The sequence below is a fragment of the Felis catus genome, chromosome E2 (genome assembly GCF_018350175.1).
Source record: "Felis catus isolate Fca126 chromosome E2, F.catus_Fca126_mat1.0, whole genome shotgun sequence".
In the NCBI taxonomy this organism is placed as follows: domain Eukaryota; kingdom Metazoa; phylum Chordata; class Mammalia; order Carnivora; family Felidae; genus Felis; species Felis catus.
Window position 1 is genome coordinate 5,952,394 of NC_058382.1, and position 18,668 is coordinate 5,971,061.

General features: G+C 39.2%; 1 protein-coding gene and 1 pseudogene across 10 annotated transcripts; both read right to left on the bottom strand.

The window, feature by feature from the left end:
* Positions 1-1,007: 1,007 nt before the first annotated feature.
* Positions 1,008-15,973, bottom strand: LOC102900226 (zinc finger protein 677-like). 10 transcript variants are annotated; one of them, XM_045046230.1, is made up of 6 exons: positions 15,820-15,973; positions 14,454-14,546; positions 13,375-13,440; positions 7,243-7,396; positions 6,444-6,499; positions 2,854-2,991 (listed from the first exon to the last, which is right to left on the bottom strand). In XM_045046230.1, exons 3-5 carry the CDS (start codon positions 13,387-13,389, stop codon positions 6,471-6,473), a joined length of 198 nt encoding a protein of 65 aa, XP_044902165.1. In that variant the 5' UTR covers positions 13,390-13,440; positions 14,454-14,546; positions 15,820-15,973; the 3' UTR covers positions 2,854-2,991; positions 6,444-6,470. The 10 variants fall into 10 exon arrangements, 9 of the variants coding, with proteins under 9 accessions (XP_044902163.1, XP_044902157.1, XP_044902158.1 ...); XR_006590443.1 differs by having other exon boundaries at positions 6,393-6,499; XM_045046228.1 differs by lacking the exon at positions 6,444-6,499 and having other exon boundaries at positions 1,008-2,991; positions 7,270-7,396; positions 15,820-15,972.
* FELCATV1R-PS26 (vomeronasal 1 receptor felCatV1R-ps26 pseudogene) lies at positions 17,699-18,269 on the bottom strand (annotated as a pseudogene).

An 18,668-nucleotide genomic window follows, 5' to 3' on the forward strand; every position in this document is an offset into this window, starting at 1 on the left:
TAAAATGTCCTCTATAACTTTTCAGTTTCCAAAAATAAGAGTAATTTTTATTCATCCATGATATATAACTATTACCTTTCAAAGAGGGAGAGACCATCATTACCCTCCATTTTCTCTACCACATATATCATCCCCAGTAACCCATCATTCTCACATAAAAATCTTATTCTCTCAATGTAACGAACTACTCTGTTTCATGATCATCTTTCTGAGAGTATTCATTTCCTGTATTAACCAACAAAGGCTCTCAATGATACCAACAAATCCAGAGAAGTGCCTATGACCACAGAAAACATGACAATTAGGGTAATAGTTTTAGATCTATTCCCTACCACTCCCCATGCTCTCAGATTTATACTATACTGTATCTTAAAATTAGCATCCTAGTTTTTCCAGGGTATACACATATGACTAAGCCCCACCTAATGAAATAAGTTCCTTTAAACTTACTGATGCTTTCTCTGAAACCACCATGGTTGACAAATGAAATGCATGTAATGAAAGTATAACATCATTGGATTCCAAACTTGAGGTTATAAAGCCATCAATAATAATGAAGCCTCAAGAAACCTCAAATAATTAAAAAAAAAAGCTATAGGGGTGCGTTGCTGGCTCAGCTGGAAGAGCATGTGACTCTTGATCTTAGGGTTTTGAGTTTGAGCCCCATGATGGGTGTAGAGAGGAAAATAAAATCTTTAAAAAAGATTTAAACAGAAGATGTTTAGGTCTTTCCACAGATACACTTGTTCCATTGACTCACATCATCTCCTGAGTTTAAATTTCTATGGAATTTAACACCTAAGATTGGTTAATCCTCCAAATAGACCTACTTCCCCCTAGTGTGAATTTTCTTATTGTAGTCCACTGGCTAAACAATCACCTTCATTACACATGTAATGTTTCTGTCCAGTATGAATTCTTTGGTGTTTCCTAAGGTAAACACTTTGACATATTTGTATGGTTTCCATGTTATGTGAATTCTTTCAAGACCACAAACCACAAAGTTGTACATTTTGGGTTTTTTTTAATCACTCGAAGTCTGTACCTCTTAATCCCATCCACCTATTTTACCCCTCTCCCCAATCTGTACATTTTTTATAAACCTGATCATACTCATTACATTTGTAAGGTTTCCCTCTAGTAAAAATTACATTCACAAGATATAATAAGCTTTGGATAAGGCTTGCCATACATTCCATTTGTGTGCTTTCTTTTAGAGATTTATATTCTGATATCAGGGGAGGTGTGAGCCATGGTTACAAGCTTTGCCACATGTTAGTTTCATATGGTTCCTCTCCATGATGGAATCTCTGCCGTTGAGTAAGCCTTGCTCATTTTATTTGCAAGGTTTCTTTTTCCTATGAGTTCTTTGATGATCCCCAAAGCTTGAGCTTTGAATAAAAGCACTGCCACACATATTAGGTTTATGCGGTTTCTTTTCACTATGTATTTTCTGATGCCTAGTAAGGTTTGCAAATTGGGTAAAAGCTTTGCCACACTCATTACATCTATAAGGTTTCTCTCCAGTATGGATTTTCTTATGCTGAGTAAGATGTGAACGTTCCGTAAAGGCTTTTCCACACTCAGTACATTTGAACGGTTTCTCTCCAGTATGAGTTCTCTCGTGACCCGAAAGATGTGAACGTTTGATAAAAGACTTATCACATTTATTACATTTATAAGGTTTTTCACCTGTATGAATTCTCTGATGGTCAGTAAGGTTTGAACTTTGGATAAAAGCCTTGTCACACACATTACATTTGTATGGTTTCTCTCCAGTGTGTATTTTCTGATGTGTAGTAAGATTTGAAAATTTGGTAAAAGCTTTGCCACATTCATTACATTTGTAAGGTTTCTCTCCAGTATGAGTTCTTTCATGACCCCAGAGGTTTGAACGTCTGCTAAAAGCCTTATGACATTTTCTACATTTATATGGTTTTTCTCCTGTATGGATCCTCTGATGTTCTATAAGGTTATAGCTTTGGATAAAAGCCTTGCCACATATATCACATTTGTATGGTTTCTCTCCAGGATGTGTATCCTGATGTCTAATGAGGTGGGAGCACTGCTTAAAAGTTTTGCCACACTCATTACATTTGTAAGGTTTCTCTCCAGTATGGATTTTCTCATGTTGAGTAAGGCCTGAACGCTCAGCAAAGGCTTTGCTACATTTATTACATTTGTAAGGTTTCTCTCCAGTATGGATTTTCTTATGTCGAGTCAGATGTGAGCGCTCCATAAAGGCTTTGCCACAGTCATTACATTTGTAAGGTCTCTGTCCAGAATGAATTCTCTCATGACTCATGAGATTTGAGCTTTTGCTAAAAGCCTTCCCACAGTCATTACATTTGTAAGATTTTCCTCTAGTGTATGCTCTTCTGTCTTGTGCAGGTAACAAAGGATATTTAAAAATCTTCCTAGATTTATTCCAAATGTTTTTGGTACTGGGAGGAATTCCTTGAAGTAGTGAGACTGAGGAACCATTGCTGACAGACTTCTCAATTGGATTACTACATTCATACATTTCCTCCTCACTGTGAAATCTCTGGAGTTCAGCCAGATGTGCCTGCAAACTTAATCCAGTTCTATTTTCCACGCCGTTTATGTACTGGTTTCCAGAACCACTTCTGTTACCGCCCAGTTTTAACGAATTCCTCATAAATGGCTCCTCAGGCATGAAATACTGGTACATATTATTTCTTACAGAAACACTCTGCTTTTCAGGAAGAGTAACTGAGGACTGATTAAGTTGCCAGTCTTTTCCACAAGTGAGATTTTTGTCATGGGTCAAAGGCACTTCTTTGTAATTTCTTGCATCATACTCCCACTGAGTCTCTAACTCATGCATATTTTCCCAGACTTCCTTGAGATCAAAATCCTGGATGCCATGACTTTCATTTCTCTCCAGTATTACCAGGTGGCACAATTCTCCTTTATTAATGTCCTCTATTGGTGATAATTCCTTGATTACAAATCCAGCTGAAGGGCTTCCTATCAAATAGAGTTGGAAGATAAGTATTTTATACTAAATTGCATAATTACACACCCAAATAATACTTTATAATGAATAAAGGAAGCTTTTCAACCATGGTCTTCAAACACTATTGTTATATACAATGTTTTTAAATTTTGTTTTTATAAATGTGGGGATAATGCTTGTATTTGCACATCTATGGGAATATGATTGTGTTGTTAAGTTAAAAGCCTGACCCTAGAGAAAGGAACTGATATAGCAACAGGCATAATATTGACTCATTCTGTAAAAATTTATACTATGGTATGAAGTAACAATGGAAAACATTCAACAGGGAGACAGTATGGTGTTATAGGACAGTATTTCCTCTAAAAATTATCAAACTAGGGGCGCCTGGGTGGCGCAGTCAGTTAAGCGCCCGACTTCAGCCAGGTCACGATCTCGCGGTCCGTGAGTTCGAGCCCCGCTTCGGGCTCTGGGCTGATGGCTCAGAGCCTGGAGACTGTTTCCGATTCTGTGTCTCCCTCTCTCTCTGCCCCTTCCCCGTTCATGCTCTGTCTCTCTCTGTCCCAAAAATAAATAAACGTTAAAAAAAAAAATTAAAAAAAAAAAATTAAAATTATCAAACTAAATATCCCATGAATTCCATTTCTAGGTATATACTCAAAAGAATTATGTAATATATACATGTTCCATGAGACATGTACAAGAATTTTTTTTTAAGTTTACTTACTTAAGAGAGTGAGAGGGAGCTTGCAAATGGGGGAGGGGAAGGGAGAAAGAGAGAATCCCAGGCAGTCTTCACACTGTAAGTGCACTGCACAACGCTTGACTTGAACTCATGAACTGTGGGATCATGACTTCAGCAAAAATCCAGAGTCAGACACTTAACTGACTGAGCTACCCAAGCATCCCAAAATAAGGTATCATTATCTAAAAAGCTATGGCAAATCAAATTAATGACATTTGTGACTAAAGCAGTAACTTTAAAAAAAAAAAGTACGTTCTAAAGATATCACAAATACTCCGTTTAAAGACTGCCATAGGGGCACCTGAGTGGCTCAGTTGGTTGAGTGTCCGACTTTGACTCAGGTCATGACCGCATGATTTAGAAGTTCAAACCCCACTTCGGGTCTTATGCTGACACCTTGGAGCCTGGAATCTGCTTCAGATTCTGACTCTGACTCTGACTCTCTGTCTCTCTCTCTCTCTCTCTGTCTCTCTCTGTCTCTCTCTCTCTCTCCCCCTCCGTCCCTCCCTCCTTCCCTCCCTCCCTACCCAACTCATGCGCTCTGTTTCTCCCTCTCTCTCAAAAATAAACTTTTAAAAAAAGACATAAATTTAATTGAGGAAAATATATGTTACAACAATAAAATATCCCTACACATTTATGAAAATGGCCAAAATTTAGAACACTAATACCAAATACTAGTGAGAATGTGGACCAATAAGAACTCTTATTCATTACTGGTGGGAATGTTGTACACCACTTTAGTAGACAAGTTGCACTTTCTTACAAAACTAAACATACTCTTAAATATGATTTAGCAGTCTCATTCATTGGTTATTTACACAAATAAGTTGAAAATTTATATCTATACAAAAACCTACACATGAAATAGAGAAATCCTAAAATTTGTATGGAACCACAAATGACCCCAAATGCCCAAAGCATCTTGAGAAAGATGAACAAAGATGGAGGCATCACACTTCCTGATTTCAAACTCCTTGACTACAAATCTGTGGTAATTAAAACTGTATGGTATTAGCATAAATCTAATAGACACACAGATCAACAGAACAGAATAGAGCCCAGAAATAAACCCACACACATGGTCAATTAATTTACAACAAAGGAGACATGACTATACAATGGGGAAAGCACACTGTCTTTAATGGATGGTTTGGGAAAACTGGACTCCAACACGCGAAAGAATGAAATTGGATCACTGTCTGAAACCATACACAAAAATTAACACAGAATGGATTACAGACTTAAACCTAAGATGTGAAACCATAACATTCCTATAAGATACGGGGTAATGAGCTCCTTGATTCAGGTCTGGGCAATGATTTTTTTTTTTTTTTTTTTACTTCCACACCAAAAGAAAAATCAACAAAAGCAAAGGTAAGTGGGACTACATCAAACTAAAAAGTGTCTGCATGGCAAAGGAAACACTTTTTTAACAACATGAAAAGGCATCCTACTGGACAGGAGAAAGTATTAGCAAAATATGTATCTGATAAGGGGCTAATAATCCAAAACATGGCAAAAAGAAGCTCAAATAATCCAATTTAAGAAATAGGCAGAAGATATGAATAGACATTTTCCAAAGATCTAGAGATGGCAAAAGGACCATGAAAAGATGGCCAAAATCATTCATCATCAGGGAAATGCAAATCAAAATCACAATGAGATATCACTTCACACCTATTAGAATGGCAGTTATCAAAGTATGATTTCTCTTATATGTGGAATCTTAAAAAAACAAAATAACCCCTCTTAGATACAGAGAATATATGTGTGGTTGCTAGAGGCAGGTAGTTGAGGGGACGGTGGCAGAAATGGATGAAGGTAATCAAAATATTAAAAAAAAAAAAAAAAAAAAAAAAAAAGATGCCTGCCTGGCTCAGTCCACAGAGCATGCAACCCTCGACCTTGGGGTTCTGAGTTCAAGCCCCATGTTAGGTGTAGAGATTACTTAAAAACAAAACAAAAATTGCTGCCAACTCTTGAGTTCTTAAAACCAAAAAATAAAAACAAAACAACCAAAAAAATATCAATATAGTGCTTTCCATATACCAAGAATACAACAAACATCTGTGGAATGATACATTTTTCCTACAGAAAAGCTAACTAGAGATATCAGTAAGTTGTGCTCTATTTAACCTACATCTAGTTTTGATTTTCACTTTTTAGAACTATTTACATCATGCCTTCCTCCTAATTACTGCACAAGCACCCAACCTCAAGAAGCCAGGATAGCCCAGGAAAGAAAGAGGCCTTAGCTCTACTCTAATAGACAGTTATTACCTTTTGTTTGTCTCCTGAAAAGTTCTGTCAAGGATACAAAATGGAAATGGAAAGTGAATAGTTCCGGGGGTTTGTACTATAGAGACCTCAGCTCTGACCTGTATGTTATGAGAACCATGAGAGATGGAGGGAAAGACTCTCTTAGAGACAGCCATCTCAGTCCCTCTCAAATCACAGCACCAGTATGGTCAGAGGGCCCAAATAACAGCGTTGGTAGGTCCTAACAGTGGGAGTTTAAACTTGTACGTAATTTGATTTACTCATATGAATAACAGAATGAGAAGTGTGTGTGGGATGGGGGAAGATTTCCTTTGAAGCTCCTAAGAAATAAACTTTTATTTTCCCACAGATCCTTCCCAAACAATACTTAATGGACCTGCTTACTCTGTGCCCATTCCAGTTTTGACTTATGCTCACATCCCAACACATTCCCACCTGTCTGGATGTTCTCCTATATTCACTTCACTTTCCACAGTCCAGGGATCTTTCCCCTGGAAAGAGATGATAGAGATGATATTCAGTTCAAGAAAAGATTTCTATTTATGAAGAAAAACAAAACATGTTCTGCTTCTCTTCCAGAACACATTCCCAGCTCATTTTTCAGCAAAGAAGAAAGGACATTCAGTATATGTGGGTGTAGAAACATACTTCAAAAATTAGTCAACTGAATGCCTGAATGCTTAAGGATTATTTTAGGTATGCAGAGATCTGGTTCTTTCCAAGAAATACTGAACCAAAAGCACAAGGGTAAGACCACAGAATCAGATATTTTAAAAAATTCACCGTAAGGTTTCCTTTTTTCCCCCCAACTTTAAGTAACTTTATTGTCTCTGAGCCTTATCTTTAATGATGTCAGTGAAACTGGACTTTACTAAGACTTTAAGGATTTTTATAGCCTATTCCCCAGACTCCCAGATTGTTATTTAAATTCTAGTTAGTTAACATACAGTGTAGTATGGGTTTCAGAATTTAGGGATTCATCACTTACAAATAACACCCAGTACTCGTCCTCACCAGTCCCCTCCTTTAAGCTTTTCTGACTACTAATGTTCTGCAACCACCTAAACAAGCAGGAATGCAGAACTTCTGAAGGAAAGGGAAGTTAGAGTCCATTTGCCACATTATGATGCCTTTCGATTCTCAATTAAAACAGCTGCAATCATTCCCTTAGAAACAGGGATTTGAAACTCCTATGATCAAGTCAAAAGAAAATGCAGACATAAAAAGTAATTACCGACTTCAGGAGGGAAGTTATCCTCACCCAGGGAGACCAGGTTCCTGTAGTTCTCCAACATCACGTCCCTGTACAAGGACCTCTGAGCGGGGTCCAGGCACTCCCACTCCTCCTGAGAGAATTCTATGGCCACATCCCTGAATGTCAACCGCCCCTGAAAGGAAAACACATTTCACCAAGTGGACAGGGAAAGTGTTCTTATTTGACACAAAACAAGAGAAGCACAGATGTGTAAAGACTGACTTGGCTGGAGTGAGTGCTCTTTGATCCGTGTAATATAATTTTGAGCAAGTTACACTTAACATAAAAACAAGCCATTTTAAAGTACCATTTGGGGGCATTTAGTGCATTCACAATATTGCACAAACATCACCTCTGTCTAGATCCAAAACATTTTTATCATCCCCAGAGAAAATACTTATTAAATACTATTAAAGCAGGTGCTTCCTATTGCCCAGTCCCTGGGAACCACTAATGCTTTGTCTCTATGGATTTACCAATTTTGGATCTTTTCATGTAAGAAGGGATCAAAAATGTGACCTTTTGCATCTGCCTTCTTTCATGTAGAATGTTTGGGGTTTATCCATGATACAGTATGTATCAGTGGTACATTTCCTTTCTTCTGGAAAGGACTAGACTATAGACCTGTCATTGCAGGACTAGTCTATTGCAGACTGTAGGACTAGACATTGCAGGACTAGACTATATTCATTCAACTACTGATGGGCATTTGGTTGTTATCAACTTTGGTTAATATTAGTAATTTGCTACGAACTTTCGAGTACAAGTGTTTGGATATCTGTTTTCAATTCTTTTGTTATATACCTAGGAGTGGAATTACTGGGGCACATGGTTTAATTTTTTTAAGAATCTGCCATGTGCTTTTGCACAGCAGCTACACTTTAACAGCAACGTGTCATGATTCTAATTTCTTCACCTCTTTACCAACACTTTTTTTGCTGTTGTTCTTTTATAGTAGTCATCCTAGTGGGTGTGAAATGATCACTTGTGGTTTTGAGTTTGGAATTTACTAATGACTACTGTCACTGAATATCTCTTCATGTGCTTGTTTCATTTGTGTATCTTCTATGGAGAAACGTCTATTAAAATCCTTTGACCATTTTTTAAGTTGGGTTCTGTGTATTTTGGTTGAGTTGTAGAAGTTCTTCATATATTCTAGGTTCTAGACCCTTCGTAGATATGGACTGGCAAATTATTTCCTCCCATTTAGTAGATTGTTTCACTTGTGTGAGAATGTCCTTCATTGCACAGACATGATTAATTCTGATGATGACCAATTTATCTACTTTGTCTTTTTCTCTTTCAATTTGGAATCATGTATAAAAATCCACTGCCAACCCTCAGGTCATGAAGATTTACCCCTATGTTTTCACCTAAGACTTTTATAGTTTTAGCTCTAACATTCAGTCTTTGATTAATTCTGAATTGATCACCTTATATGGTACAAGGTAGTTTCAATTTCATTCTCCCATAGACTCTAGTTTTGCCAGTACCATTTAAGAGAGTATTGTTTTTCCGCTGTTTTTGGCACACTTGTAAAAAAGGAATGGATTACACATGCATGGTTTTATATGTGGAGGCTCAGTTCTATTACTTTGATCTATGTATCTAGCCTCTGCTGGAATTATAGTTTTGATTACTCAAAATTTGTGGTAAGGTTTTATGTCAGGAATTCTAGTTCCTCCAATTTTGTTCTTTCTCACATTTATTTTGGTTATCTGGTGTCCTTACCAATTCAATATGAGTTTTAGAATCAGGATTCCCATTTGGGCAAAGATATTGGGATTTTGCTGAGGACTGCATTACTCTTTATATCGCTCTGGAAAGGATTCCCATTTTACAGTCTTGCAATCCACAAACACAGGACATTTTCACATTTATTTAGGTTTTCTTTAATTTTCCTCAGCAGCTTTCTGGTTTTCACTGTGTATAAATCTTCCATTTCCTTTGTTAAATTTATTCCCATTGTTTTCTTGCTCTTACAAATTGTTTACTTACTTTCCATTTGTTGACTGCTACTGTACAGAAATGTAACCTGAATTTTGAGTGTTAATATTGTATGCTGTAACTTCAATGAATTCATTCTAAGTCTGAGCTTTCTTTATTTCTAAATAGGAGATCATGTATACTATGAATAGAGAGAGAGTTTGATTTTTTTCCCCATTTTGACACATTTTATTTATTTTTCCTCTGTGTTTTCTCTGTCTAGAACTTCCAGTACAGTGTTGATATGTGGTGTCAAAATGGGTCACGCTTGTTTTGTTCTTGGTATTAGGAGGACGTTTTCAGTTGTTTACCATTGATGTTAGCCATGGAATTTTAATAATACCCTTTTTCAAACAGCAAGTCTACTCCTAATTTTTGAGTGTTTGTTGGATAAAGTGTCCTGTATATGTCTGCTGAATCTAGCTGGTTTACAGTGTTGCTCACTCCTTTATTATTGATATCTGGTTGTTCTACCCATTATTAAAAAGGGAGTATGAGGTCTCCACCTAGTAGAGAACTGTCTCCTCAATTTTTGCTTCAAAAAATTGGGGGCTTTGTTGTTATGTATTTATTATTTATACTTGGTTTATCTTCCTGATGAATTGGCCCTTTTTTCAATATATAATGTCATTCAACATCTTTGATAATAATTTTACTTAAAGTCTATTTTGTCTGATATTTGTATACCTACCCAGATAAGTTTCATTATTATCTACGTGGAATATCTTTTTCCATCATTCTACTTTCAACATATTTGTGTATCTAAAGTGAGCCTTGGGGCACCTGGATAGGTCAGTCAGTTAAGCGCCTGACTGGATTTTAGCTCAGGTCATGATTTCACATTTCGTATGTTCGAGCCCCGCACGGGCTCCGTACTATCAGTGTGAAGCCTGCTTGAGATTCTCTCCCTCTCCCTCTCTCTTTCTGCCCCTCCCCCATGCACACTCTCTCAAAATAAATAAAAAACTTAAAAAAATAAAGTGAGCCTTTTGTAGACAGAGAGTGGAATCATTTTTAAACATTAATTCCTTTGTCTTTTATTGGAGAGTTTAATTTATGTACATTTCAAGTTACTACTGGTAAGAATTACTTTTGACATCTGCTGTATGTCTGATATTTTGTTTCATAATTCCTCCCTTCTTTGGGTGTCTGTGCCTCTGTGTACATGCCATTTTGATTGCCTCTGTATTTATTTTTCCATTTTCAAGTTATTTTCTGAGTGGTTATCCTGGGGATTGCAGTTTACACATTAATAATATTTGAATTTCAGTTGATACTAACTTAGCTTTAATAGCATACAAACAACTGTTGTTATACAGTCACGCTTTATGTTCTTATTGTCAAAAGTTATTCCTTTGTAAAAGATATGAACAGATGTTTTATACACTCAAGAACAGATTTTTATTATTGTTTTACACATTTGTCTTTTAAGACACATAGGAAAAACTGAGTTAGAAAACAAAAATATAGTAATACTGGCTTTTATATTCACTTATGTAGTTTTACTAGTGTTCTTTATTTGTTCCTATGGCTTTGATGTACCACTAGTTTCCATCCTTTTCAGCCTGAAGAACTCCATTTGGTATTTCATGTAAGCTAAGTCTATAAGTGTGAACTCCCTCAGCTTTTGTTCATCTAGGAGTCTCTTAATTTTACTATCAATTTTGAAGTATAGTTGCCTCATAAGGAATTCCTGACAGGTTTTTGTTTTTTGTAATATTTCAAGCCTTTAATACCACAGGAGACTGCTTCCTGGCCTCCAGTTTCTGAGAAATAGACTGTTAAACTTATTGAGAAGCCCTGTACATGAGAAGTTGTTTCTGTCTTGCTACGTTCCGCATTCACTCCTTTGTCTTATAAAAGTTGACTTGCCAGGGATCTCCATGCATCTGTCATAGCTGAAGTTCATTGAGTTTTTGGATGTGTAGGTTGTTCTTGATAAATTTGGGAAGTTTTTAGCTCTTATTTCTTCAAATATTCTTTCTCCCCTTTCTACTTTATCCTTTCCTTCTGGGACTCCTATTATGTGTGTATCAGTATTCTTCATAGTGTCCCAGAGGTTTCTTTGTCTCTATTCATTTTTCTTTTTTTCCCTTTTATTCTGCTTTTGTCCCCTTTCTTCTGCTCACACTTGATAATTTCAGTTAACCGATGTTTAGGTTCACTGATTCTTTCTTATTGCCCACCTGCTGATGAACTCTCTAGTGAATTTTGAGTTTTGGTGTCTATACTTGCCTAACTCCAGAATTTCTATTCCATCCCTTTACTATAATTTCTATCTCCTTAGTGACATTTTTTATGTGTTGAAACAGTTCTCCTACTTCTTAGTTCTCTTCCATGTTTTCCTTTAGCTGAAGATTTTCAAGACAGTTGATTTAAAATTTTTATTTAGTGAGCGCCTGGGTGGCTCGGTCGGTTAAGCGTCCAACTTCGGGTTGGGTCATGATCTTGCAGTTCGTGGGTTTGAGCCCAGGTCGAACTCTGTGCTGATGGCTCAGAGCCTGGAGCCTGCTTCGGATTGTGTCCCTCTCTCACTCTGCCCCTTCCCTCTCATGCTCTGTCTCTCTCTCAGAAATAAATATAAAAAAAAAAAAAAATTAAATCTTTATTAAGTGGAATGTCTCTGCCTCCTCAGAAAGACCATCATTAACATGCTTAAGATGTACAACCATAAGATATCCTTAGATATCTGTAGTGAAGTCAGTCTTCTCAGAAGCAGCCACGATGACATTGTAAAAGACCCATGTTTCTTCATTTAGAGAATGTTCCAATGAGGATCTAAAAAAGCAGTTATCTCTACTTTACTAACATGAGAACTTCAAGACCTATGGTATGTAAATATTTCAACCTGCAGAGTAAAATATGATGAGAAAACATTTACTGAAGAATATATTCTAAAATCACATTACAATATGTAAATGCATTTTTAGAAGATTTGCACTAAAGAGAACATAGCTTCTGGGTGAATCTGTGATGGTGGGAGATGTGACAGGGAAGGGGATATTTTACTTCTTAGTTTCTAAAATGCATCCCTGTGTGAATCTGAGCCACAAAAATATACACTAGGGGGGTTTAATACAAAAGAAAAATAATAACATTTAAGAATAATTCGTAAAATGAAAATTGAGCACCAGCCTTTCTGATGACAGAAAGTTCTGCTCCTATGTCTGGTTAAACTAGAAACATTTTTATCTAAAAGATGCACAGTGTAAGAGTTCCTAAAAGAACACCATGGTCTTTATGAGATGAATGCACTATAAATGATCTTTTTTTTTTTCAACGTTTATTTATTTTTTTGGGGGACAGAGAGAGACAGAGCATGAACGGGGGAGGGGCAGAGAGAGAGGGAGACACAGAATCGGAAACAGGCTCCAGGCTCTGAGCCATCAGCCCAGAGCCCCACGCGGGGCTCGAACTCATGGACCGCGAGATCGTGACCTGGCTGAAGTCGGACGCTCAACCGACTGCGCCACCCAGGCGCCCCTGAATGCACTATAAATAATTCAAGAACATGTAGTGTTAGAGAAGTAGGTTGATTCTATACTTTAAAACCAATGTTAATAAAACAAAACACTCACTCTACTCTTTATTCCTACTTTGAACTTCCCATTCTATTCCAAAGTATTAATATTGTGGAGTCAGAAGCACAAGGACTCCCTCATTTAACATCAAAAGTCATTTGTAAAACCAGACAAAGCAAATTTCCCCCATCAGTCTTATTTTCCAGGGTTCCTCAGGTACTTGTGCACATTAATACGTTACTTACATATGTAATCTCTTTAATACTCATTTATTTATATGAGCCAAAAGGGCATCCAGAAGGGGTCTCTGAAGAATCCTTACTGCCTAACATCAGAGACACCACAATGCCCACTCCCCATCTCCAGTCCTTGCCTACGTAGAAAATCCTTCACAGGATGACTATCGAAAAGGAGCCTCTTCCCAAGTTCCATGTCACTGGGTCAGAGTGAGTTGAACTCTGTATGGAGATGAGAGGAGACCGGGAGAAGGCCCTGGGTGTGAGTAAACAATTTAGGCAGGACATCTCGGAGACAGAGAAGATTAACAAGTCCAAAATATGACATTTTAAGAAGAAGAACAATTAATGAAAAATATGACTTTTACCTGGAGAAGAGCCATTCCTCCTTTTTCTCTCTCTTCTTCTAGCCTTCTTTCTCAGGTAAGGTTATACTGTGTGACAAAAGGAATGTTGTTTAATGTTAAGAATCAACATAACCCCTTCCTCTGCCACAATATACATACGGGGAGAAACTTACTATGGGAAAAAGTCCTTTGCTGCCCACTGCAAAAGGAGGGATGTGGGGACAATAAAGTCTAAAAGGGAGCCAACAAGTGCATTTTTTCACCCACTTTTCCAGAAAGCCCTCCACTCCTGCTGAAACATACACACACTATGCAACTGCATTGTCCGCTGTCTCCTTGCACTCAGCAAAAGGGAACTGGCTCTTTCAAGTCCTTGGCTCCTCCCTAGGCAGCCAGCATGCAATGAATGGTTGATGCAGGCCACAGAAGCCCGTCCATGTCATCAATTTGGAACAACTCTTAAGGGGCACCCGAGCTCCAGAACTCCCTGGTAACTATACTGAGAGTTTACATCTTTGTCCTGATAGTGATGGGAAGCCGTAAGTGGGTTTAATGTCAAAAGATGACACAATCAAGTTTTGAAAATTTAGTTATGATACAGAGAGATGGTGGAGCTGACAGAGGCATATCTCTGTCTCTAAGACTATACAACTGCCTCTTTCTTACTGGTTTTCATTATTTTTGGAACTGGGTCACATTTTAAACTCCAACTGCATACCCTCTCCCAGAAAACTGCCAAAGACAAACACACACCCAACTTTGAAAATCCTTTCAGGGATCTTATTACCTCAGGTTCAGAATTCTTGGTCTATCAACTCATGTTACAGGTGAGTGCACTGGGGCTCAGAGGGGGAGTTACTTTACCAAGTTACCCTGAAGAAGTCTGAGTAGAATGAACAGAACTGGGTGGAAGTAAATTCTGAAATGGTGGCCTGGACAGGTTTAATGAGAAAGGGTTTTCCAGATTACCTTTCATATTCCTGAACAAGAGAAGCTTCTCTTTCACGGGTTTAATTAAACCCATTTAATTCCTCTTTTCCAGAAAAACTATATGAAATTACAAATAGTTATAGATAGTGGAAAACACAAACAAGGGTCACCTGGGGAGATGAGCTCTGGGCAATCTCTGCACCATAAACGGATGGGCTCTGCTGGAACAAAGTTCCACATCAATCCAGACCATTCTTCAACATCTGTACAGAAAAGACAAAGGGAACTTAAGGGGAACATCTACTTAGTTGCAGACTTCAGCTCAGAACTCAGTAATGTAAAAGATCACTTAAGGGAAGAAGAGAACTGTTGAATATTAAATTAACTGCCTAAACTAGGTTTTGAGTGTTAAAAGATTACCGACATCCTTTGTGGATATGTAACGAAATACCATGAAGTTATTTACCAGACATTAAAGAATAATTCCAACTTGTGAAAAGAGTAGACAGCATGTAAAACTCATAATCTGAACAATAAAAATTAAGAGGGAAAATAATTTGGAAATTAAAAAGAATGGATTATGATATTAAAGATAAAGAGGATACATCAAATTTAGAAAAGAATGCGACGAGCCATAAAAAAGGAGAGAGAAATAGTACTGTTAATAATGGCCATTGTAAAAAGCACCATGTGGTTACAGAAAGTCTTCCCCCATTAAGTGAGCTAAGCCTCTGCCCTCTAGATGAGTAAGGGTTCCAAATGGAATTATCTTCTGATGCAATACTTAGAAAGTGCAGATGCCTCCAACACCTGGTTTCACACCTCTCATTCTCTTCTGCGTAACTGAAACAATTCCCAAATTTTAATTAACGAGGTCACAGGGCCACAAATCAGCACTTCACAACTTAATATCCCATACCCAATCAATTCAGTACTCACCAGGGTTTGGGTCCTGTGCTTTGTCCCAGACCACTCACTACGTGTTTTGTTCTCTGTGTTAAGTCTCTCTGTGTCCTTATTTCTCTTCAGTCCTTTTGTCCATTTCTGTGTCCCTGCCTCACCATTCCTCCTCCAACAGTCTGACCCCACTCTATTACGGCCTCTGTTTCAATCCCCGCCGTTCTTTCTCCCCACACTTTCCGATGACCCTCTAACTCCGCAGATTTCTGCGTCTTCCCCCGCCATCTCTGCCCCCACTCTGCCCTCCCTGCGGCGGGGCGAAGGGCGTGCATCCACCTCCCTAGTGACGACTGTGCTCGACGCGGTTGGGGGTGGGGGGGTGGCAACCGGGGGGAGACTCGGGAGTCAGAGAAAGGTTCTGAGCGGGAAAACGACCGGCAAGGCGACTGGGGTCTGTAAGGGCCAAAGCAGAAAGGCTGGGCTCGAACCTGCCTCACAGAGATTTTAACCGGAAACGAACGCTGACGCCCGTGACCCGCACCGACTGACTGGGCTCGGAACGTCTTATGGCCACGCCGCGAGAGGCGACAGGGACGAACTCCCAGCGAGAGGGATGAGTGGTTTCAAAGATTTTACCTTACCAGGTGCCCCCGAAACCTGGGTGGGGAGGCGGGGCCCGAGGAGCCGCTCCAGGGCAAGAACCAGAAAAATGGAGACTCACTCATCCGAGCGCAACCGTTGCTCCGGGAAATCGGCTTCCGGGTCTGCAGGAAAGCGCGCATGCGCATGGGTCTCGTCGGTCAGCCGGGGCGCTCTCAGGGCGGAGTCGAGGCGCTCTCAGGGCGGAGCCGGGGCGGTTGCGGAAGCGGCGGGTGTGGACCCCGGCGCGCTAGGTCTCCAGCCTTGCACCACACGGGGGCCTGCCGTTTGGTCTTCTGTTTGTCCTTCCTGCCCCGCGGTTTCGGGTTCTGCTTTTGGATTCCTTCCAGTCCCGCTGGTGTCGTTTGGAGCCAGGCTGGGCACAAGGTTAGGGAAGGGTGGGCCGCTTCTGTTGGGAGTGGTGGTATTTGACAAGTTGATCACGGTGCCCATGGAAACATTTTTAGCGAGCGGTGGAGATTGGCCTCCAGCGGGAGAGGCGGAGCAGCGATGCTACCTGGGGCCGGGGGTCCTCGTGGGGCGACTGAGACCCGGACAGTGACAGCTCCTTGTTTAATGAAGTTAAAGCCGGGTGGTCAGTATCGGTGATGGACGCTAGAATGCGACATGCAAAACTCTTCTGTGGGGAATGTGCAGTTTGGTACTAGTTGTAATTTTCACTGAACTGTCACTTCTTCTCCCCATTGGCCCTTCTGCTCTCCTGGGGGTTCCAGGCCAGGCTCTGGGCTGTGGGGGGTGAGGGTTGGCACATTGCTTTAAAGAAGCAAACATTTCTGCCTCTATGGGTTATCAATTTTTCTCTCTTTATTTGATATTGGAATCCACACCTTCGAGATGAATTATAAATCCAAACGCCTTTGAGACCTACCAGATGGCACCTGTATTTTGCTTAACCTTTAATTACTAAATATCATTGCAATTTTAGTTTAAAATTTTTTCACTTCTTTTGGAAGACTAGTTTTTACTTGAAAATTAGATTTTTAAATATGTATTTATTTTGTGGGAGAGTACAGGGGCAAGTGCAAGCAAGGGAGGGGCAGAGAGCTAGATCTAGAAACCCAAGCAGGCTCTGAGCAGAGCCCTCTGCCCACCCCTCACTACCCCCACTCTGGGCTGGATCTCACAAATCCTGAGATCATGACCTGAACCAAAACCAAGAGTCTGAGGCTTAATTAACCAACTGAGCCAGCCAGGTGCCTAGAAAATTAGATTATTGTAACTGATCGCTTCGTTTTCTGTTTCTGAATGCTTCCTGTGAAGTGCAGTTAATGTAGCTTCTAAAATGTGTACTCTTTCAGAGATACTTAACTTTTCCTAGTACTGATGAAATACTGGTTTTGAAATATTTCCAGAGACATGTGGTAAGGATGTCTGTTCTTTACGTGAATAATACAAGCAAATAGTAAAGCTAGTTTTTCACATCTTCAGTAGCATCATATACACTCTTAATAATTTTTAATACGAAATATGCAAGTTAATAGCTCCTCTTCTGTTTCCTGTGGAAATTCTGAAGGTGGTGCTGGCTGCATTTGCTTTTCACACCCTCTCTGTTATGTGACTGCCCCCTCCAGTGCTTAAATCTCTGCAAGGAGTGAATGAACAAATGACTACACATTGTTTAACAGTTTACAATAATTTATAGGTATCTTGTCATTTTAGAGGGCTGTGTATTCTTTCTGCAGCATGCAGAGATGACCCGGGACACAATGAGGTCAGGACTCCAGAGAACAGAAGGGCAGATTGTTAAAACAAAACAAAAAACAAACATGGAGTGATTAGATCAGAGGGGTTCATGACCCACCAACTGGGGTTTTCAGAGAGAGCCAAATAAAAAGGTTGAAGAGAGAGCATAAAACTATACAAAGGTGCTTACCAAGACAAGGATGCCTTGGGTAGCCCTCACTTCTGGGGAAATTCTGGAGATGTTGTCCTGTGAATGTGCTGGACCCACTGCTTGTATCTTAAGAGCTTGAAAACTATGGAGTTGCTGGCCCCGATCGTGAATCCCAAATGTCTGACAGTAGAGAACGTTACAAGTAGGGCAAGTGCTGATTGTGTGATCTTCTTATTCAGCACCCCCAGTCATATTTCTATATAATGTTTCCACTGTTCATTGTCAGTCACAAGAAGAAAGTGGTATTTGCCAGCACAGTTAGGATCCAGCAGCTGATTGTTAGGCACACAGAGCTTTTATTTTAAGTTCTATCATCTTGGAGTTCCTGGGGCCAATCGTGATGTCCCGGAAGACACTGAAGAAGCAGGTGGTGCCAATGGATACACCAGTGGCCACTCTGAACATACAAAACAAGTTGCATCAAAACTCAACGAAGATATTTTTCAAGCCAAAAGTGTTGCTGAGCAACGTCTTTAATGATGATGAGCCAGAGGTTGGCTACAGTCAGGTGCTTGAGAAGCAGGTCTTAGGAAGGTATTTAATCATTTTTAATTATTTTTTACTGTATAGACTTCTCTTTTGTTTGACCTTTATCCCGCTGTAGGATGTGAAGAATAAGAACACTTATTGTCATTTTGGTAGGAATCCCCATTTACCAAATGCCAAGCATTAATAATGTTATACCTACTGTAGTTTTTGCTGGGTATTAACTTTTCTTATGCACTTTGGCATACTTCTGAATTTTTAACTTCACTGATCTAATAGTCTTTTCATAAATAAACATCTCATAAGGATAACCATACTCATTTTGGGTTTTTAAAAGAGTTTTTGTGTGTATTGTTTTTTGTTCAATATTCTATAAGATTTTTGCAGTAACATTGTTAGTTCAAAAAACTGGCTGATGGTATGTATGTCAGGATCCAATTAAATT

Coding starts and splice junctions, on each gene's coding strand:
- LOC102900226 (XM_045046222.1), bottom strand. Junction 2,992..7,242: donor TAACTTCCCTCCTGAAGTCG/GTAATTACTTTT, acceptor TCTATTTGATAG/GAAGCCCTTCAGCTGGATTT.